Source organism: Oncorhynchus kisutch, linkage group LG5 (genome assembly GCF_002021735.2).
Source record: "Oncorhynchus kisutch isolate 150728-3 linkage group LG5, Okis_V2, whole genome shotgun sequence".
NCBI lineage: Eukaryota > Metazoa > Chordata > Actinopteri > Salmoniformes > Salmonidae > Oncorhynchus > Oncorhynchus kisutch.
The window spans coordinates 54,880,025-54,901,332 of record NC_034178.2 but is presented as its reverse complement, the minus strand read 5'-3'; the positions used below and the strand labels follow the sequence as shown (position 1 = coordinate 54,901,332).

Below are 21,308 nucleotides of genomic sequence, written 5' to 3'. Positions count from 1 at the left end.
GTCGCCGCTAACCCAGCTATTCTCCTCTGCTGCTAAGAAGGGGGCTCTTTTGTAATTATCAGAAGGACTTTTTGTTTCATTTGTCGCCCTCTCTGCGGGTTGTCTATTTTCCCATTATCTACATCTGAAGAGGATCTATGTCTTCCCTGTGTTTACATTAAAGGACTCTGTTTTTGTTAAACCGCTTTTGGGTCCTCACTCAAGTGCACAACAACTCTTGCCAGGCTGGTCATGGATGCGGAGTGGTTTTTAAAAGATTTGACAAAATAACCCAATCAAAAACTCCTTGAAAGAGGTAATTTGTCAGGCCTATTGGTCCAAAATCAATGATAACCTATTGTATAGAATGAAAAGAAACTAAACTTTAAAGAGATATTTTCTAATTACTTTGCTAAAATGACACACTTAGCAAGCTAACCACCTCCTTTCTAAATGTATTTTCAGATTTCACAATGATTCCTTAGTTGTGGACATTGCAAAGGATGCAATTTTGAATCCAGTGAAAGAAAGAAATCAACTGCCAAAGGTTGCAAGTTTGAATCCAACAATAGCAAGTTGTTTTTGAGATGTTTGTTTTAAGCCTATCCTTAACCCATACCTTAACCATTCGCAGTTAATGCCTAACCTTAAGAGTTTGAGTTAATGGCTAAACCTTAAACATTTGGAGTTAATGCCTAAACCTAACCTTTGCACAATTTAATTTTGAACTTAAGTTATTAATAGACAAATTAGGCACATTTGAGCAGTCTTGATATAACACTTTGAACAGAAATGCAATGGTTCATTGGAACAGTCTAAAACTTTGCACATACACTGCTGCCATCTAGTGGCCAAAATCTAAATTCCACCTGGGCTGGAATAAAACAATGTGGCCTTTCTCTTGCATTTCAAAGATGATGGTACAAAAAAAATACAAAAGAACGGTTGTTTTTTTTCTTTTGTATTATATTTTATCAGAGCTATTGTGTTATATTCTCCTATATTCCTTTCACATTTCCAGAAACTTCAAAGTGTTTCCTTTCAAATGGTACCAAGAATATGCATATCCTTGCTACAGGAGGTGAGGGCACTCGGAGTGTGGTGCCAGAAATGACGACCTAGGAACAGTTGGTTAACTGCCTTGTTCATGGGCAAAACTACAGCTTTTAACCTTGTCAGCTTAGGGATTTGATATTGGAATTTGTTAGATTACTTGTTAGATATTAATGCATTGTTGGAACTAGAAGCACAAGCATTTCGCATTAACATTTTTATTTTATTTTCTATTTCACCTTTATTTAACCAGGTAGGCAAGTTGAGAATAAGTTCTCATTTACAACTGCGACCTGGCCAAGATAAAGCAAAGCAGTTCGACACACACAACGACACAGAGTTACACATGGAGTAAAACAAACATACAGTCAATAATACAGTAGAAACAAGTCTATATACGATGGGAGCAAATGAGGTGAGATAAGGGAGGTAAAGGCAAAAAAAAAGGCCATGGTGGCAAAGTTAATACAATATAGCAAGTAAAACACTGGAATGGTGGATTTCTGCTAACCATGCTAACCATTTCTGTTCACAACATCTGCTAACCATGCGTATGTGACCAATAACATTTGATTTGATTTGATACAGGCAATTTGATTTGGGTATGTCATTTTAGGTGAAGATTTAAAAAAGGGGTGGATCCTTAAGAGGTTTTTAAGCATCTGCCTCTGATTCCAAAGATTGCAAGGTCAAGTCCAGCGATAGAATGCTTTTTTGGCTTTTTTTTTTAAACCTATCCCAAACCTTCACTCTTACCTTAACCATTCGTAGTTAATGCTTAACCTTACTATTTTGGAGATAATGTGTAAACTTAACCCTAACCTAAAAAATTCAGAGGTAATGCCTAAACTTAACCTTAAATAATTCCACATTTGAGATTTGCAACAATTTGACAGAAATGGATGAACGTCTAATTCTGACTCGAGACTGCGAGCTAATTGACAAGTGCATGCTGGGCTAAGCATGCCCTGAGCTCCTGAAGTGAAGTGAGCTCTACTGGAGATGTACTGGAGCGAAATTGGAGAGGGCGAGAATGCCGGTGCTGCAACCTTTGGGAAAGTCGCTCTGCGCTCCAGTCAAATTGGGTACGCTTCTCGCTCCAGCTCTGCTCACATGCTGGTGACCCTTGATCCCATCCGGAACATGATGTCAGGTCTAGAGTGTTTTAAGCTCCAGAGGCCCTATGCAAAATGTGATGGTCACTTTCAGTAGACTTAAACTACTGAATGTTTTTGGACTTTGTAGAAACACAAGTCATGGAAACATTGAGAGAGATATCACTACACATGGATACTACACTGGATTTTGGCGGCACAGCAGAAGTTAAGTTTATTCCGGGTCGATACTGAACAATATATATAGTCTCTGGGGCCTCGCAGATCTTTTGAAAATGATGAGCATTTTTTCCCAACACACATCTGTACGGTGTGCCACAAGTGCATGAAGCTAAAGGTAGGCTATAGAATGCAATATCTAGTGCTTCTGTGATTCTTGGAGAATATAGGCTTGTAAGTAACTAATAATACAACTGTGAATTTTTTTTATTCGTAATCAAACGTATAACTACAACATGTGGTTAAAATGATTATGATGATCTCATGGACTGTGAGTACTCACACTCATAGCCCAACATTTATCCAGCTCCATCCCTCATTTGTACAGCAAATCGGCGCAGGACATCACTTTGGCTGAAAAAAGCACTGAACTAATTCAGGATTGTGGCATTAAAGAATTTGTCTCAAACTCATGAACTGTCATGCTTTACATCCATAGCAATGGCTTTAAGGTTGCATTTCTCCAGCTGCCATTTTGCTGAAACTCAAACTCCATATTGTGACTTTAAATTGACTATTTGTTATCCTTATGTTTTGTTTTGACTATTCCAGGTGGAGAGATGGACATAGTTGGATCCACAAGAAAGGTTTTGCAGACCATGAAGGAACCATGAAGATATTCACATCCAAGAAAATGCATTTTATTCCTTTTATCTGATAAGAATGGAACTCTCCTGATATTCTATAGCATACTCATTATTAGGCATGTTATTCTTTTACACCCTCTTTTTTCTGTTCTAAAGAGCTGTTCCACTTTTAAAGCTAAACATATGTGTTTAAGGCTGATGACACAATGAACACTAAGTCAATACCAAAGTGTGTCTCTCTTATTTGTGTTGCTACATAAGCCCTTCCATTACTCATAAAACACCACTGCTACCTTACTAGCTACTCTCTGGTCAGAAAACTGTTTTAACAGTAAATCTGATTTAACAGAAACACACAGACATTTACATGAGGCCAATTTTTGATTGTTGTACTTTACACCATTTGTTCACTAAGTCTGCTTGTGACAATAACAAGATTAGGAGCAATGGAGTATGTTTTTGTTTTGGTCACTTTAAGGTCAAACTAGTTGAACTATCTCCTTAAGCTGTTCACAAGTCACCATATACTTCAAGGTGTAGGCCTTTATTTCATTACTTGAAATGGCTAATGAGTATCTGAAAATCTCAGAGGCTAATGAGTGTACAGTATATGCTGTGATTTCTTACATGACTTAAGTTATTTCTAACAGGTTGTCCGTGCAGAAATAAACATTGTGAACTCAATTGATGAGGTTAAGCTTGCCTTGTGTAATCACATGGGATATTTTTACATCTGCTCTGCAAGCCTATGTGTCTAGATTACACTAATCTTGCATAAATAATGGAACAGGATAGGGATAATACTATGCCACTAAAGGACTATAGCCTTTATTATGGAGTGGCACACTAGAACTACGGCAAGGTAGTAATAGAATGGTATTTAAAGTGATAGTTCAGCTCCATGAGTTATAGTGTGATAAATGTGTAGATATCTATAACCAAGGTAGTGGGAATGTAGAGAGGCAATTCACTGCATTTTAACCTCAAATCCATCAGACCTGGGTTCAAATACTATTTACTGTATTTGAATTAGTATCAAATACATTTCGAAAAAAGTATTTGACAAAGTTTCTTTGAAAATACAAATAGTTTAGTATTGGAATGTATTTGAAAATATTTTAAATAATTGCTTAAGCAACATTAGCAAGTTCAAAATAAGTTCAGACAGGATCACCACTGGGTCAGCATGGATCTCCGAAGGAAAGACATCAGCAACAGTGGGTGGAATTGAAATCATGAAGCGTGAGTTGATTAGTCCCATGTGGCTCTGTTAGTAGAGCATGGTGCTTGCCATGCCAGGGCTCTGGTTATGATCCCCCATGGGGGAACAGTAGGAAAATGTATGCACTCACTACTGTAAGATGCTCTGGATAGAAGTGTTTTCTGAATGCCAGGATATGTACACTGAGTATAAAGAACACCTGCTCTTTCCATGACATAGACTGAGAATATTAGGAAGGTTCCTATGTTTGGTACACAAAGTTTATATTGACTAGATACTCTAAGGGATGCTCTAACAATGAAAATACATGTATTTTAAAAAGGAAGGCAGTTTGGAGGCAAGATCAGATGGGATCATTCTAAACAATGAGAAAGCAGATATGCGTGTGAACTAGTTAACACAGCCACAAAGTCAAAATTGGCTAGCCTATATTAGGAATGTGTAGAATACGCAACATTAGTGCTAATGATCTGGACTAGAAATCAGTAAACAAATGTAAATGACCAACAAAAAGTAGTAGTTTCATGCATGTATTTATCTAGTTTATAAATTTATAAAATACTGTATACACAGGAAATGATGACAACAAAATAATTGCTGGCCTCGCCATAAAATAAAAATAAAATTTCATGATCCATCAAGACAAACATTAGAATCTATATGATATACTGTTATTCAATTCTGCCACATTGTGAGATGGGGGTCATATTATGTTCACTTGATAATATATGAAAATATAATAACATTAATATATAATACAAAATAATATATACCAATTAACACACCATTTTATCCAAAGAATCTTACAGTAGTGTACAGACCTGGGTTCAAATACATGCATATTGTATGTCAATTACATAAACTCAGAAAAAAAATAAACGTTCTCTCACAGTAAACTGTGTTTATTTTCAGCAAACTTAACATGTGTAAATATTTGTATGAACCTAACTAGATTCAACAACTGACACATGAACTGAACATGTTCCACAGACATGTGACCAACAAAAATTGAATAATGTGTCCCTGAACAAAGGGGGGGGGTCAAAATCAAAAGTAACAGTCAGTATCTGATGTGGCCACCAGCTGCATTAAGTACTGCAGTGCATCTCCTCCTCATGGACAGCACCAGATTTGCCAGTTCTTGCTGGGAGATGTTACCCCACTCTTCCACCAAAGCACCAAGTTCCCGGGCATTTCTGGGGGAAATGGCCCTAGCTCTCACCCTCCGATCCAACAGGTCCCAGACGTGCTCAATGGGATTGAGATCCGGGCTCTTCGCTGGCCATGGCAGAACACTGACATTCCTGTCTTGCAGGACATCACACACAGAACGAGCAGTATGGCTGGTGGCATGCTGTCATGCTGGAGGGTCATGTCAGAATGAGCTTGCAGGAAAGGTACCACATGAGGGAGGAGGATGTCTCCCCTGTAACGCACAGCATTGAGATTGCCTGCAAAAAAAAAAGAAAAAAAAGCTCAGTCCGATGATGCTGTGACACACCGCCCCAGACCATGATGAACCCTTCACCTCCAAATCGATCCCACTCCATAGTACAGGCCTCGGTATAACGCTCATTTTTTTCGCCGGAAAACGAGAATCCGACTCATCACCCCCGGTGAGACATTAGAGCATGGTGCTTGCCATGCCAGGGCTCTGGTTATGATCCCCCATGGGGGAACAGTAGGAAAATGTATGCACTCACTACTGTAAGATGCTCTGGATAGAAGTGTTTTCTGAATGCCAGGATATGTACACTGAGTATAAAGAACACCTGCTCTTTCCATGACATAGACTGAGAATATTAGGAAGGTTCCTATGTTTGGTACACAAAGTTTATATTGACTAGATACTCTAAGGGATGCTCTAACAATGAAAATACATGTATTTTAAAAAGGAAGGCAGTTTGGAGGCAAGATCAGATGGGATCATTCTAAACAATGAGAAAGCAGATATGCGTGTGAACTAGTTAACACAGCCACAAAGTCAAAATTGGCTAGCCTATATTAGGAATGTGTAGAATACGCAACATTAGTGCTAATGATCTGGACTAGAAATCAGTAAACAAATGTAAATGACCAACAAAAAGTAGTAGTTTCATGCATGTATTTATCTAGTTTATAAATTTATAAAATACTGTATACACAGGAAATGATGACAACAAAATAATTGCTGGCCTCGCCATAAAATAAAAATAAAATTTCATGATCCATCAAGACAAACATTAGAGCTGTTCTGAAAGCCTGAGGCTCATCCATTTGTTACCACCTATAAGAGGCAAATCAGCTGTTTCTTTTGGATGAGTATAAAATGTATGTCAAGTCAATTCTCAACTACATTAAGTGGCACAGTCTGTGAGCGTAGAGAGAACAACAGAGCCCAATCATTACAGGTCAGTACAGTTTAATGTCCATTTGGTGAAAGAAGTGTGTCTTCAAAAGCAGTCCATGTAGAGCATCAAACAAGGGTAGAAATCAGAGGGCAGGAAGTGCAGCGTGAGGGAAGTCTCTATGCAGGGCCCACAGAAGACACTTCTGTCTTGCTTGTTGACACAGAAGTCTCATCCTCAGGGGCTGCTATGCCTACAGCAGCCAGCATGCAGTTACGGAACTGTAGAGAGAGAGCGAGACCACAATGTCAGAGATGGAAGAGTCAAGATGCTAGAGTACTAGCACAGACAGTTGAAATTATTTGTATGATATAAGTAGGCTTATGTTGTTGGTGACCTGTGACCAACCTATTTGTTGAACACTAAAAAGGAAAGACCAAAATCCCATGTTACCAACCTGTTTGTTCATCAGCACATAGATGACTGGGTTGAAGATGGCTGAGCTCTTTGAGAAGAAGGCTGGGACAGCCATGAACTGGGCAGTGAACGCAGCTCCTTTGTTGAAGAAGATCCAAGCAGCAACAGAGGCATAGGGGGTCCAGGCAATCAGGAAACCACAAACCATCAGGAGGCACATACGTGTCACTTCCTTCTCAGCTTTCTGGGTGGATGCTGAGTCCTGCTGGGAAGCTGCCGCCTGAAAATGAAGAGAAGCAAGATAAATGCTTGTGTGACTTATTAGAAATCATATCCTTAGCACAAGAATCCAAATGCTATGACTTTGTGGGTCTGCTAGTTACATTTTCTGTGTCTAAGAACCACATACCGCCTTGACTGTGAGGACAAGGCTTCCATAAGTGAAGGCAATGATGAAGACTGGAACCATGAAGTGGCAGACAAACATGTATATGACATATGAGTCATTGTTGTAGCCTGGACTCAGAGTATAGTAGTCAGGTCCACATGAACACTGCATGCCCTCAGGGATGTATCTATGAGGGAAAGTCAGTTGATGAGAGTTTTAGATTATACATTATAAGAAGATCATCAGTGTTAACCTTGACTAACAACCAAAATCTCTACAGTAAATATTTTGGTATGTCGACAAAACAAAATACACGAGGCAAGGTGGGATCTTTTTGTGTCTGTAAAATTTATTATATGAAGAAATGTCAGTGGAAAAGCTTTTACCAGCAAATATTTATATAACAACTATCAAAGTAAACTTGGAGTCACGCAATTTACATGTTGTGTGGTCCCCTCCACTATGACTCATCGCTAAATCATGCACTTTATTAGGTTACAGATTCAATAAATGATGATGAACTTCAGTGGGTGGTGAAAGTGGAAAGTGATGCGCATGATGCTTCTTTCCAATAAATAGCAAAGGTCTTATTCTGGTGACATGATAATTGATGCTAAGGCTGCCATTTGACAAATAATAATAATCTCATCATTTAGGTTATATGTGTGCTCTAGCCAACTGCGTGCCAATATTACTCATTATATGACACAACATTTTTTTTGTGAAAACCATCAGTAGAGTTGAAAATGCGATGGAAACCCATTTAACTTGTATTTTGTTTATTAAGGAAACATGGAATTTAACCGCAAAAGGTATTTTATGTGAACTTCGTCCCGCAGAACCTTATATCTGCAACAAGTCAATTTGATAGAAATACATCACTGGTGGGAAAATGTGTGTATTGTTTTAATGCAGATTTTAGAATATTCGCATGGAAATCTGTCACCAATTGGATGGAAACCTAGCTAATGTCACTAAAATGCAATAACACAAAAAAGCCAACAACTTTTGCTAGAGAATAACATGATTGACCAAATGCATTATATGTGTGATGCATTGTATTAAACCTAACCTATTATTGTCTTTACATCATTGTTTGATCTCATCTCATAGACATTACACCTGAATTTATAATGAGTGTGTAATTGATGTGATTAAAAGATCAGACAATTATATGAATTGCAACTTGCAACATAAGGGGATGGTTTCTCTTAAGCCTTCTACTGGATTAGAAAGCATGGTCAATAAAGAGTCTCTATTGAAATAGCTTTTTAGTCCAGGACTAAGCTTAATCTGTGTCAGATAAATGTAGTATCTTTGTGTTTTACTTTTATATCATATTACATGCACTGTACCTGGACCAGCCAACCAGTGGGGGAACAGCGCAGGTGGCAGCCATCACCCAGGTGAATCCAACACCAGCACCAGCATGGGCGACACTGAATTTGAAGCTGCCCATGGGCTTGCAGACCACAATGTATCTCTCAATTGCCAGCACCACCAGAGACCACAGAGCCACCTGACCTTGAATTGATAATAGGAAAGTGAAGAGATTTGTTTTTGCTTGTCTTGCATTTGTTAGGCAAAGGAGGTTGGAGTATGGAGATGCAAACAACAGAGAAGGGGATCTAATTGCTGCATAATATGGACTGTATGGAATCTTGGATCTTACGATACAACGTTATTTCTAAATGATCAGACTATTATTTCATTACATCTAAATTCTTTAATCTTGATTGAGACTATCCAAGTATATTTGACAACAATCTGATTGCATACCCAATCCGGTGAACTTTATTGAAACTACTTCTTCACATGTTAAACAATGAAGTCAAGAAAACTCTGTTGCTGTGAACACTAATTAACTAATGTACCATATGGGGAGAAGACAGCAGGAGAGTGAACCTTTATGCTCTCGCCAACTTCATTTGCTGTCATTGTAATGCCAATTCAATAAGAAACAGACTGGCACCCATGCTAGCCAAAGTGAACAACCTGCACAAAAGATGTCTCACCTCCAAGTGTAGCCATGAATCCCTCAATGGCACAGCCCAATGGTCCCCAGATGAAGTAGCCATTGACAGCAGATGTAATGGTGATAGTGAATCCAAAGAGGACCATGATCAATCCAGCCAGAGCCAAGTTGACCAGAATGAAGTTGAGGGGTTGCTGGAGCTTCTTGTTTGTGGCTGTGACATACAGGGTCAGACCGTTGATGGGGAATCCAAAGCAGATCAGGAAAAACATGTAGACAGCAAGCAGATAGAATTGCCATGGATCCGCCAAGTAGTACTGAGGGTATAGAAAAGGACTCCTTACAAGCCCAGTCCTGTTGGACATGGGGATGTAGAAGTTGTTGCCCTCAGTGCCGTTCATTTTGAGGAAATGGACAGGTGGTAAGGTGAAGAAAAAGTTGAGTAATTTGGTCAACCCTGTCTCTTTGGATGCAGCAGCTCTCTAATGCAAATGTTGTCTTGAGATTGATTTTATACAGTTTTGTGGAGGCTGCTTTCAGGGGATTTAAAATCTGTTGATTAGATTAGTCGGGGATTATGCGATTCAAAGTCTTACAGTTGTCTAACCTCTGATTCCAGGGGATTTGGATATTTATTCATAGGCCTTTGAAGTGTCTATGATAGTACAAGTTGTAGAGACATTTCACAGGTTGTTATAAAAAGAACAAAAAGGCTGTATATGCACCCAATTATCACCTTTATTTTATTGATTTGTTTGTTTATTTGTTTGTCTGTTTTTGCACTCAGCTCCCCGAAAACACAATCATTTCAAAACATTTAAATCACATTAAAATGTCAATTTACCTCAAAGGTCAATGTATAGACTTGTAGTTGAGTCAGAGATTGCACATTTTAATTTATAAACCCAATTATACATCTTATAAATAACTTCAGTCAAACATGTACACAAAAATACTACTAAAATACTAATATGAAGTGAAAATATACAGCAACTAAGATTGTCTGTAGGCTGGGTCCATTATGCTGTGGTTTGTTGAGCTGATAAATGTATATACAGTAGCCTATAAAAGCATTCACAACGTACAGTATGCAGCAAAAGTGGGCATAGCACTTTGGTGTTCTCAAATAAAATCTATATGTTATACTGTTATTCAATTCTGCCACATTGTGAGATGGGGGTCATATTATGTTCACTTGATAATATATAAAAATATAATAACATTAATATATAATACAAAATAATATATACCAATTAGCACACCATTTTATCCAAAGAATCTTACAGTAGTGTACAGACCTGGGTTCAAATACATGCATATTGTATGTCAATTACATAAACTCAGAAAAAAAATAAACGTTCTCTCACAGTAAACTGTGTTTATTTTCAGCAAACTTAACATGTGTAAATATTTGTATGAACCTAACTAGATTCAACAACTGACACATGAACTGAACATGTTCCACAGACATGTGACCAACAAAAATTGAATAATGTGTCCCTGAACAAAGGGGGGGGGTCAAAATCAAAAGTAACAGTCAGTATCTGATGTGGCCACCAGCTGCATTAAGTACTGCAGTGCATCTCCTCCTCATGGACAGCACCAGATTTGCCAGTTCTTGCTGGGAGATGTTACCCCACTCTTCCACCAAAGCACCAAGTTCCCGGGCATTTCTGGGGGAAATGGCCCTAGCTCTCACCCTCCGATCCAACAGGTCCCAGACGTGCTCAATGGGATTGAGATCCGGGCTCTTCGCTGGCCATGGCAGAACACTGACATTCCTGTCTTGCAGGACATCACACACAGAACGAGCAGTATGGCTGGTGGCATGCTGTCATGCTGGAGGGTCATGTCAGAATGAGCTTGCAGGAAAGGTACCACATGAGGGAGGAGGATGTCTCCCCTGTAACGCACAGCATTGAGATTGCCTGCAAAAAAAAAAGAAAAAAAAGCTCAGTCCGATGATGCTGTGACACACCGCCCCAGACCATGATGAACCCTTCACCTCCAAATCGATCCCACTCCATAGTACAGGCCTCGGTATAACGCTCATTTTTTTCGCCGGAAAACGAGAATCCGACTCATCACCCCCGGTGAGACAAAACCGCGACTTGTCAGTGAAGAGCACTTTTTGCCAGTCCTGTCTGGTCCAGCGACGGTGGGTTTGTGCCCATAGGTGACGTTGATGCCGGTGATACCTGCCTTACAACAGGCCTACAGACCCTCAGTCCAGCCTCTCTCAGCCTATTGCGGACAGTCTGAGCACTGATGGAGTGATTGTGCGTTCCTGGTGTAACTCAGGCAATTGTTGTCGTCATCCTGTACCTGCCCCTCAGCAGGTGTGGTGTTCGGCTGTATCGGTTCTGTGCAGGTGTTGTTACATGTGGTCTGCCACCGCGAGAACGATCAGCTATCCATCCTGTCTCCCTGTAGCGCTGTCTTAGGTGTCTCACAGTACGGACATTGCAATTTATTGCCCTCATGCATCCTTGCAGCATGCCTAAGGCACATTCCCGCAGATGAGCAGGGATCCTGGGGATCTTTCTTTTAGTGTTTTTCAGAGTCAATAGAAAGGCCTCTTTAGTGTCCTAAGTTTTCATAACTGTGACCTTAATTGCCTACCATCTGTAAGCTGTTAGTGTCTTAAGGACCGTTCCACAGATGCATGTTCATGAATTGTTTATGGTTCATTGAACAAGCATGGGAAACAGTGTTCAAACCCTTAACAATGAAGATCTGTGAAGCTATTTGAATTTTTACAAATTATCTTTGAAGACAGGGTCCTGAAAAAGGGACGTTTCTTTTTTTGCTGAGTTAATTTTCTGTGTGTTTAAGTATTTCCAAATACACTGGCCAAAGTTTCTGAATGTCTACCAAATACTTCCAATGGTAATTGAAACCATTTTTAAATATTGTTTTTCAAAGACATTTAAAATATCCATTAAATATTCTGCTATAAAAATACATTTAAAAATCCATAAACTAGTATGTTGGAGCCCCCTTGTTGTCCTAGGCTCATCTTAATTTGAATGCAAGGCAAACTGGTTGTGGGCTTCTAGGGGTAAAGCATTAGTATTTGAAAGTACACTTTTCAGTGTGTTTGACTATTTTCAACTCCACAGCCAAAAACAACTACAGTCATGACTGAAATTATTGGCACCTGTGAAAAATGTAATGATGCCATTTACCTTAATCAATAAGGGCCCCAGGACCAATGGAAGCGAAATATCTACATAACATCAAAGATTCACCACCATATTTCATATTAGGTAGTTCTTTGCATCCTTTTTTCGATGTCAAACCCACCACTGGTGAGTGTTGATGTCTTCTGAGCATAGCACCAGTTCCAATCCAAGTGCCAATGCTGTTCAGCAAACTTCAGGAGTTTACATTTATTGTATGACATGAAAATAGTGCTCTTTGGCAACACACACCAGTGGTGGGTTTGGCAACGAACGAAGGATGCAAAGAACACCATGCCTACTGTAAAATATGGTGGTGAATCTTTGATGCGGTGTGGCATATCACATCAGGGTCACCACTTGTAGTGCTAAGCAATATTTCAAGTATCACTAATATGTCTGAAATCAGACATAGTTTAGCAAGAAACTGATACAATTCAATATTGTATGAATAGATGTCATGCCTACCAATATTGACTCGTATGAGTTTCTTGCTAAAGTGTGTCTATGAATATTAAAGGTTATGTACCTATCTTGTAGTTGTGTGCTGACTACCAACCATGTTGGTTATGTATCTGTAATGTACTGTGTTGAAGCCTCAGGGGTGAGGGGTCAACTTGCAATTGACTGTCTCAAGGACAAATAAACATTATTGAATAGAATTTAGCTTGAACGTGAGTTGAAGCTGACCCCATTTCAGGGCAGTGAAAGGAAAAGCAATCTAAAAGTCAACAGTAAAATCTAGTAAAAGACTTACCTGACATCTTTTTTCCATTTAGTGACACACTGGCCAATAAATATCAATAGTGATTAAAACCTTGTTTCATTTATATTTGTTCAAGATTAACATGATTTATTCCACACATCTCTTGATTACAATTTATTTAAAAGAAATGAACAGCGATTTTATTGATAAATGTGATCGAGCAGAGGTAAATGGCAAATATTAATAATGTATGCTGTCTATATCGCTTGCAATTGACATAAGTCAACATCTAAGTATTAAGTATTAAGGATTTTTACTTAAGTTGTTATGGCTGTATTGTTTTAATCTCAGGGCCAGGCGTCCCGCTAGACGTATAACAAATTCTTGTTAATCTAACTGCGCTGTCCGATTTACACTGAAAGTGTGCCATGCGATTGTTTGAGGACGGCGCCCCACATCAACACAAAAAAATATCCCAAAAAGTCAGTTTAGTTGGCGCCGATTTAATAAGTAATCCACTCGTTCAACGTGCAGAGAAAGGAATCCAAAAAGCTACCGCTAAACTTTGTTAAAACACGTCAAAATATGTTTCGATTTAATTCTCAGGTACCCTAAACTGTAAATAAACTATAATATTTCAAACGGAAAGAAGTATGTTCAATAGGAAAACGATATTAGCAGGTGCGCGTCCTCTTCATCGCGCGCGCACAGACTGATTTCCAACTCTGAGTCTCAGTACAAAAACTCATAATTCTTTCTCGTTTGGGAAGAAAAAAACCTGAAACCTTGAACTAAGACTGTTGACATCTAGTGGAAGCCATAGGAATTGCAATCTGGGAGCTGGATTTGGATATGCCCTTATACTTTCCATTGCAAGAGCATGGGCTCTCAAAGAAAATAATCTGGTTGGTTCTTCTTTGGATTCTTTCCAACCATATCTATAGTGTTATAGTCTCATACATTATTTTGACAGTTCTACAAACTTCATAGTGTTTTCTATCCAATGGTACCAATTGTATGCATATCCTGGCTTCTGGGCCTGAGTAACAGGCAAATTACTTTGTGCACGTCAGTCAGGTGGAAATTCAGAAGTGCTTTTATTGATAAATGTGATCTAGCAGAGGTAAATGGCCAATATTAACCATGTATGCTGTTTATATCACTTGCAATTGACATAAGTCAACATCTAAGTATTAAGTATTAAGAATGTTTTCTTAAATTGTTATGGCTGTATTGTTTTAAAAACCCAATAATGTTGTGGGTCCATCGGACCTGCAAACATTGGATGAATAACAAAAACATAAAAAACAAATGGAAGTATGGTTGTTTTAAGCCTACCCCCCAACAATCTCCTTGATTTAGCACAGACACTGTCTTATGATACATTTGTGGGTTATTAGGTTGTTGTTACCATTTTACCATGTTCTTTCTCAGTTAATACCTGGTCATTTTACTATTTTGTGCATTTGAACTAGAAATATTGTCTTGTTGAGTGCATGAACCACCAAACAATCAAAAACAAGAATTCAATGACACAGACACTTTTTATCCATGCATTCATTTATCTAGAATTACATTCAGTATTTATAAAATATTTAAAGCAAATTTTGACATACAGCTGGCCAACAAAGTAATTTCTTGCCTCACATAATACAAATTAAGTATCGATCCCTCAAGACAGATGTCACGATCGTCGTATGGAGTAGACCAAAGCGCAGCGTGGTTAGAATACATTCTTCTTTATTTAATGAAGAAAACGAAGAACACTTAAACAAAAAACAACAAAACGATTAAGACGACCGTGACTGCTATATAAACACTGAGCTAACATGCAACATAACATAGACAATAACCCACAACGACAAAACAGGCTACCTAAATATGGTTCCCAATCAGAGACAATGACTAACACCTGCCTCTTATTGAGAACCATATCAGGCCAAACACAGAAACAGACAAACTAGACATATAACATAGAATGCCCACTCAGATCACACCCTGACCAAACAAAACATACAAAGCAAACTATGGTCAGGGCGTGACAACAGAACCATCAGAGTAGTTCCACTATGGGCCGATTGAGACTTGGTAAATGTACATCTTTCCTATACAATTCTCATTAGTTGATATTCAGATTTACCTTATGCATGTGCATAACAGTCTTTGCAGGTGTGGTTCCCTTGCGAGCACTGAATACATTTAATTAAACCGCTGAAAACCCTCCCACTTGCTGGCCAACAGATTTTCTCATCCCTTTATTGTTACGGCTTTCTTCCGTCGAAGGAGAGTCGGACCAAAACGCAGCGTGGTTAGTTCGATACATGTTTAATGAATGAAATAAACACGACAAATACAAAAACAAGAAACGGAACTCAAAACCTATACAGCCTATCTGGTGAATACATACACACTGAGACAGGAACAATCACCCACAAAACACACAGTGAAACCCAGGCTACCTAAATATGGTTCCCAATCAGAGACAACGAGAATCACCTGACTCTGATTGAGAACTGCTTCAGGCAGCCATAGACTATGCTAGACACCCCTACTCAGCCACAAAATAACCCCATGTCACACCCTGGCCTGACCAAATAAATATATAAACACAAAAATACTAAGACCAGGGCGTGACATTTATATACAGTTTACATTTAATTATAATTTTTGTCAACAGATACATCAAGACCACGGGTTCAGAATATAGGGATTAATGGAAGAAAGCCATCTAAATAGTGTATATGCATGTTCGTCTGTTTCAGCGCCAACTGGTAGATTAAAGATATTCTGATGTTGTAGATCATTTAGACATATTTTGGGGTTAGGAATATAGGTACGAATCATAAAAAACAGGTTTGGATAGCCTATAAAATATATATTGATGAATAAAGGATACCGTGGTTTCATTCATCCTGAAAGTTGTCATACTCAAGTTAAATCCATACAATTTTGGAAGTTGGGAACATTTTTAGAATAGGGGTTGAACAATAGTCAAAAAGTCTTCCCTAATCATCACTAATCATGGAACTGTACGGAAATGGTCCAGTTGTTGTGAAGTGTGTGCCAGGCTCCAGATTTAAATTGCTACTTGTTCCATAATGATCCCATGTTAGCATAATATGATCCACTATTGCTAGTGACCCTCAAGAACAACTACAAGGACATGACTGAAGAAAGGTAAACGGAATGAAATTATGCAAAATGTAGACTACAAATTGAAGGAAACTAACACTAAAGTGACAGTTATAAATGTACACTGAGTACACAAAGAACACATATTCTTTCCATGACATACACTGACCAGGTGAATCCAGGTATAAGCTATGATCCCTCATTGATGTCACTTGTTGTCCACTTCAATCAATGTAGATGAAGGGGAGGAGACGGCTCAAAGACAGGTTTTTAAGCCTTGAGACAATTGAGACACCCCGGCCGTCCTACAATCTAAGCTAGATGCTCTCAATCTCACACAAATCTTTAAGAAACCTACCAGGTACAACCCTAAATCCGTAATCATGGGCACACTCTTAGATATCTTCCTGACCAACTTGCCCTCTAAATACACCTCTGCTTTGTTCAACCAGAATCTCAGTGTTCACTGCCACATTGCCTGCGTTGCCTGCGTGCGTAATCACTGTCAAACACTCCCTAAAACACTTCAGCGAGCAGGCCTTTCTAATCAACCTGGCCCGGGTATCCTGGAACGATATTGACCTCATCCCATCAGTAGAGGATGCCTGGTTGCTCTTTAAAAGTGCTTTCCTCGCCATCTTAAAAACCACTCTGGGATATGTGGGACGCCCACCTGGCCAAAAGCCAGGGAAAATGCAGAGCGCCAAATTCAAATAAATTACTGTAAAATTGTCATATTTCAAAAAGGCTTTCTGGCAAAAGCAAACGGTGCTATTATTTGAGGACAGCACCTCCGTGAACAAAGAGGGAAAAAAAAGCATATTTCAACACAAAACGCAGAAATAAAAATATAATTCATGCCTTACCTTTGACGAGCTTCTTTTGTTGGCACTCCAATATGTCCCATAAACATCAGAAATGGTCCTTTTGTTAGATTAATTCCGTTGATATATATCCAAAATGTCAATTTATTTGGCGCTTTTGATCCAGAAAAACACCCGTTCCAACATGTGCAACGTGACTACAAAATATCTCAAAGGTTACCTGTAAACTTTGCCAAAACATTTCAAACTACTTTTGTAATACAATTTAAAGTATTTTTTAAACGTAAATAATCGATACAATTTAAGACGGGATGATCTGTGTTCAATACAGGAGGAAAAAAACTGTAGCTAGCTTTCTGGTCATGCGCCTCTATCTAACAGTACACTACACGTGACCCTCGTTCTGAACAGGGCTACTTCTTCATTACACAAATGAATTTCTAAAGACTGGTGACATCCAGTGGAAGCGGTAGAAACTGAAAGAAGGTCCCTTAGAAATCTGGATTTCCAATGAAAACTCATTGAAAAGAGAGTGACCTCAACAACAAACAAAACAATCTGAATGGTTTGTCCTCGGGGTTTCGCCTGCTAAATAAGTTATGTTATACTCACAGACATGATTCATACAGTTTTAGAAACTTATGAGTGTTTTTTATCGAAATCTACTAATAAGCATATCTTATCTTTTGGGAATGAGTAGCAGGCAGTTGAATTTGGGCGTGCATTTCATCCGGATGTGAAAATACTGCCCCCTGTCACCAAGAAGTTAATTAAGCATGCTACATTCAAATACATGTAGAACTAAGAACAGATATAGCCCTTGGTCCACCCCAGACTTGACTGCACTTGACCGGCACAAAAACATCCTGTGGCGTTCTGCATTAGCATCGATTAGCCCCCGCCATATGCAACTTTTCAGGGAAGTCAGGAACCAATATACTCAGTCAGTTAGGAAGGCTAAGGCTAGCTTTTTCAAGCAGAATTTGCACCTCAAACAGAAATTTGCACCTTCTCCCAGCTGCCCACTGCACTGAGGCTAGGAAACACTGTCACCCCCGATAAATAAATCAATAATTTCAATAAGCATCTCTCATTTCTCATTTTTTACCGACCATTTAGAATCCCAATGTACCTTCTCCACTAAGCAATCTGGTTTCCAAGCTGGTCATGGATGTACCTCAGCCACGCTCAAGGTCCTAAACAATATCATAACCGCCATTGATAAAAGACAGTATTGTGCAGCCGTCTTCATTGACCTGGCCAAGGCTTTCGACTCTGTCAAAAACCGCATTCTTATCGGCAGACTCAATAGCCTTGGTTTCTCAAATGACTGCCTCGTCTGGTTCACCAACTACTTCTCAGATAGAGTTCAGTGTGTCAAATCGGAGGGCCTGTTGTCCGGACCTCTGGCAGTCTCTATGGGGGTGCCACAGGGTTCATTTCTCGGGCTGACTCTTTTCTCTGTATACATCAATGATGACTCTCTTGCTGCTGGTGATTCTCTGATCCACCTCTACGCAGACTACACCATTCTGTATACATCTGGCCCTTCTTTGGACACCGTTGTCATGACGTTGGCCTAGGAGATAGGTTTATGACAGTCATAAATATCTCTTCCCCCTTTTTCCTCTCTCTAACCTACTGAGGTTACATTTTTCAAAAAACCTTGGTTAACATAGAGATTCTGGGAACATCAGAATGTGGGGGGAAATGAACTATATTCTGGTAATCAGAACAAATTGAACATATTCTGTGGTACTTAATGAATATGATGTCAGTTTGGCTGTCATCTGAGACATTCTCATCAATGATAAGATGACATAAACTCTACAGTGGAAAGTCTACACATCAGAGTTATCGGATTCTCATGGAATTGATGTTCAATTTAAATGTTTGAATATGAAATTATTTGTGATGGGATGAAATGTGATTTTAGCTTCTAAAATGTGAGATGTGGGTTTTCATAAGTTAGGGCTGCTCACTCAGTGGCCAGCCTCTGTGAAGGGAAATGGGCTATAACCCTTTTCAAACACGCCCTCTTCTCCCTTCCTATATAAGCCCTTGACGACAACATAACTTCCTGTTCCGAGGATATGAGGGTGACGGTCCTATGTCAGAAGGGTTTAGATAATAACTACAGAACGAAGCCACCATCAGCATGAGCTTTGGTTGCGAATGGTATGAACCTTTGAACTCTTATTCACTACAGAAGTGATACCTCCAGGCTGTTGAGTTAGAGACCGCAGCTGCAAAAGCAGGTTAGGAAGGAACAGACAGACTCTCATTGGCTGGCCCTCACTACATATTTGTTGCCAAACCCACTGGCTCCAGTTCATCTATAAGTCTTTGCTCGGTAAAGCCCCGCCTTAGCTCACTGGTCACCATAGCGACACCCACCCGTAGCACGCGCTCCAGCAGGTATATTTCACTGGTCATCCCCAAAGCCAACACTTCCTTTGGCCGCCTTTCCTTCCAGTTCTCTGCTGCCAATGACTGGAACAAACTGCAAAAATCACTGAGGCTGGAGTCTTATATCTCCCTTTCTAACTTTAAGCATCAGCTGTCAGAGCAGCTTACTGATCACTGTACCTGTACATAGACAATCTGTAAATAGCACACCCAACTACCTCATCCCCATATTTTGATTTATCCTCTTGCTCTTTTGTACCACAGTATATCTTCTTGCACATCGTCATCTGCACATCTACGACTCCAGTGTTAATGCTAAATTGTAATTATTTCGCCTATATGGTCTATTTATTGCCTTACCTCCCTACTCTTCTACATTTGCACACAATGTACATAGATTTTCTATTGTGTTATTTGACTGTACGTTTGTTTATGTGTAACTCTGTGTTGTTGTTATTGTCACACTGTTTTGCTTAATCTTGGCCAGGGCGCAGTTGTAAATGAGAACTTGTTCTCATCTGGCCGACATGGTTAAATTAAGGTGAAATGAAAAAAATACAATTAAATTGTGTATGTGTGCCATTCCGACAGTGAATGGGCAAGACAAAAACATGTAAGTGCCTTTGCATGGAGTTTCGTAGTAGATGCCAAGCACACCGGTTTGTGTCAACAACTGCAATGCTGCTGGGCATTTCACGCTCAACACCATAATTTGCAAATAAATTCATTAAAAATCCTACAATGTGATTTTCAGGATTTTATTTCCCTCATTTTGTCTGTCATAGTTGAAGTGTACCTATGATGAAAATTACAGGCCTCTCTCATCTTTTTAAGTTGGAGAACTTGCACAATTGGTGGCTGACTAAATACGTTTTTGCCCCACTGTATGTAATTGTGGTATTTCATTTTCTTATATAAATTAGCAAACATTTCTAAAAACCTGTTTTTGCTTTGTCATTATGGGCTATTGTGTGTAGAATTGATCAATTTTAGAATAAGGCTGTAACCTAACAAAATGTGGAGAAAGTCAAGGGGTCTGAATACTTTCCGAATGCACTGTATGTCTTACCACCAAGTTAAAAAAAACAATTGTTGAGCAACCCCTGAGAGGAGTATTAAAAAAGGAGACGCTTCTTGGCTGAGGTGTACCTTCTTATACACAGTTACAGTGTGGTGCTTAGATGTGTTTTGTATCTTAATATGGCCTTTCCGTGTATACATTAACTTATTGAGCAAATTCATGGTGACATTATAGGTTAAACACAGAGCTTAGTGTCACTGTCAGCACTATCAATCACCGATATCTGACACCAACAGCGACTGTCAGGCACATAAGAGCAGCTTAGAAAGAGGAAATAGATTGCAGAGAGGATTCAGAGTCCCAAAAGACAACAGAAGACTCTGTGCATGCCCCAGAGAAGACAGTCCTGTCTTGCTTGTTGACACAGATTAATCCCCCTTATCACCCATTGAGTTCTTGGCATAGAACAAAGTTGTCAGGGTGTATGAAACTGTAGAGAAAAAATAGCCAGGGAATAGATACAGAATTGTACAGACCTGACCATTAAGAGGAATTAGTACTATATCAAATACTTTTTTTGGTAGCACCTTGTGTATACATTTCAGTATTTTTGGTAGCACCTTGTGTATAAATGTTAATATTTTTGGTAGCACCTAACATGTGACCAACTGTGATCAAACATGAATTGTCATAGAGGAATAATTATATTTTTGTACATAGTCCAGTCAAAAACATTCAATGACACAGAAATC

The 21,308-nt window shown here is 39.1% G+C and overlaps 1 protein-coding gene across 1 annotated transcript; it reads right to left on the bottom strand.

The window, feature by feature from the left end:
- Positions 1-6,268: 6,268 nt before the first annotated feature.
- LOC109891280 (green-sensitive opsin-3-like) lies at positions 6,269-9,743 on the bottom strand. The gene is made up of 5 exons (XM_020483700.2): positions 9,323-9,743; positions 8,663-8,831; positions 7,329-7,494; positions 6,960-7,199; positions 6,269-6,783 (listed from the first exon to the last, which is right to left on the bottom strand). Exons 1-5 carry the CDS (start codon positions 9,681-9,683, stop codon positions 6,682-6,684), a joined length of 1,038 nt encoding a protein of 345 aa, XP_020339289.2. The 5' UTR covers positions 9,684-9,743; the 3' UTR covers positions 6,269-6,681.
- Between the last annotated feature and the right edge of the window lie 11,565 nt (positions 9,744-21,308).

Coding starts and splice junctions, on each gene's coding strand:
- LOC109891280 (XM_020483700.2), bottom strand. CDS start 9,683: ATGAACGGCACTGAGGGCAACAACTTCTACATCCCCATGTCCAACAGG. Junction 7,495..8,662: donor CCACTGGTTGGCTGGTCCAG/GTACAGTGCATG, acceptor TTTCCCTCATAG/ATACATCCCTGAGGGCATGC. Junction 6,784..6,959: donor ATGTGCTGATGAACAAACAG/GTTGGTAACATG, acceptor CTCTCTCTACAG/TTCCGTAACTGCATGCTGGC.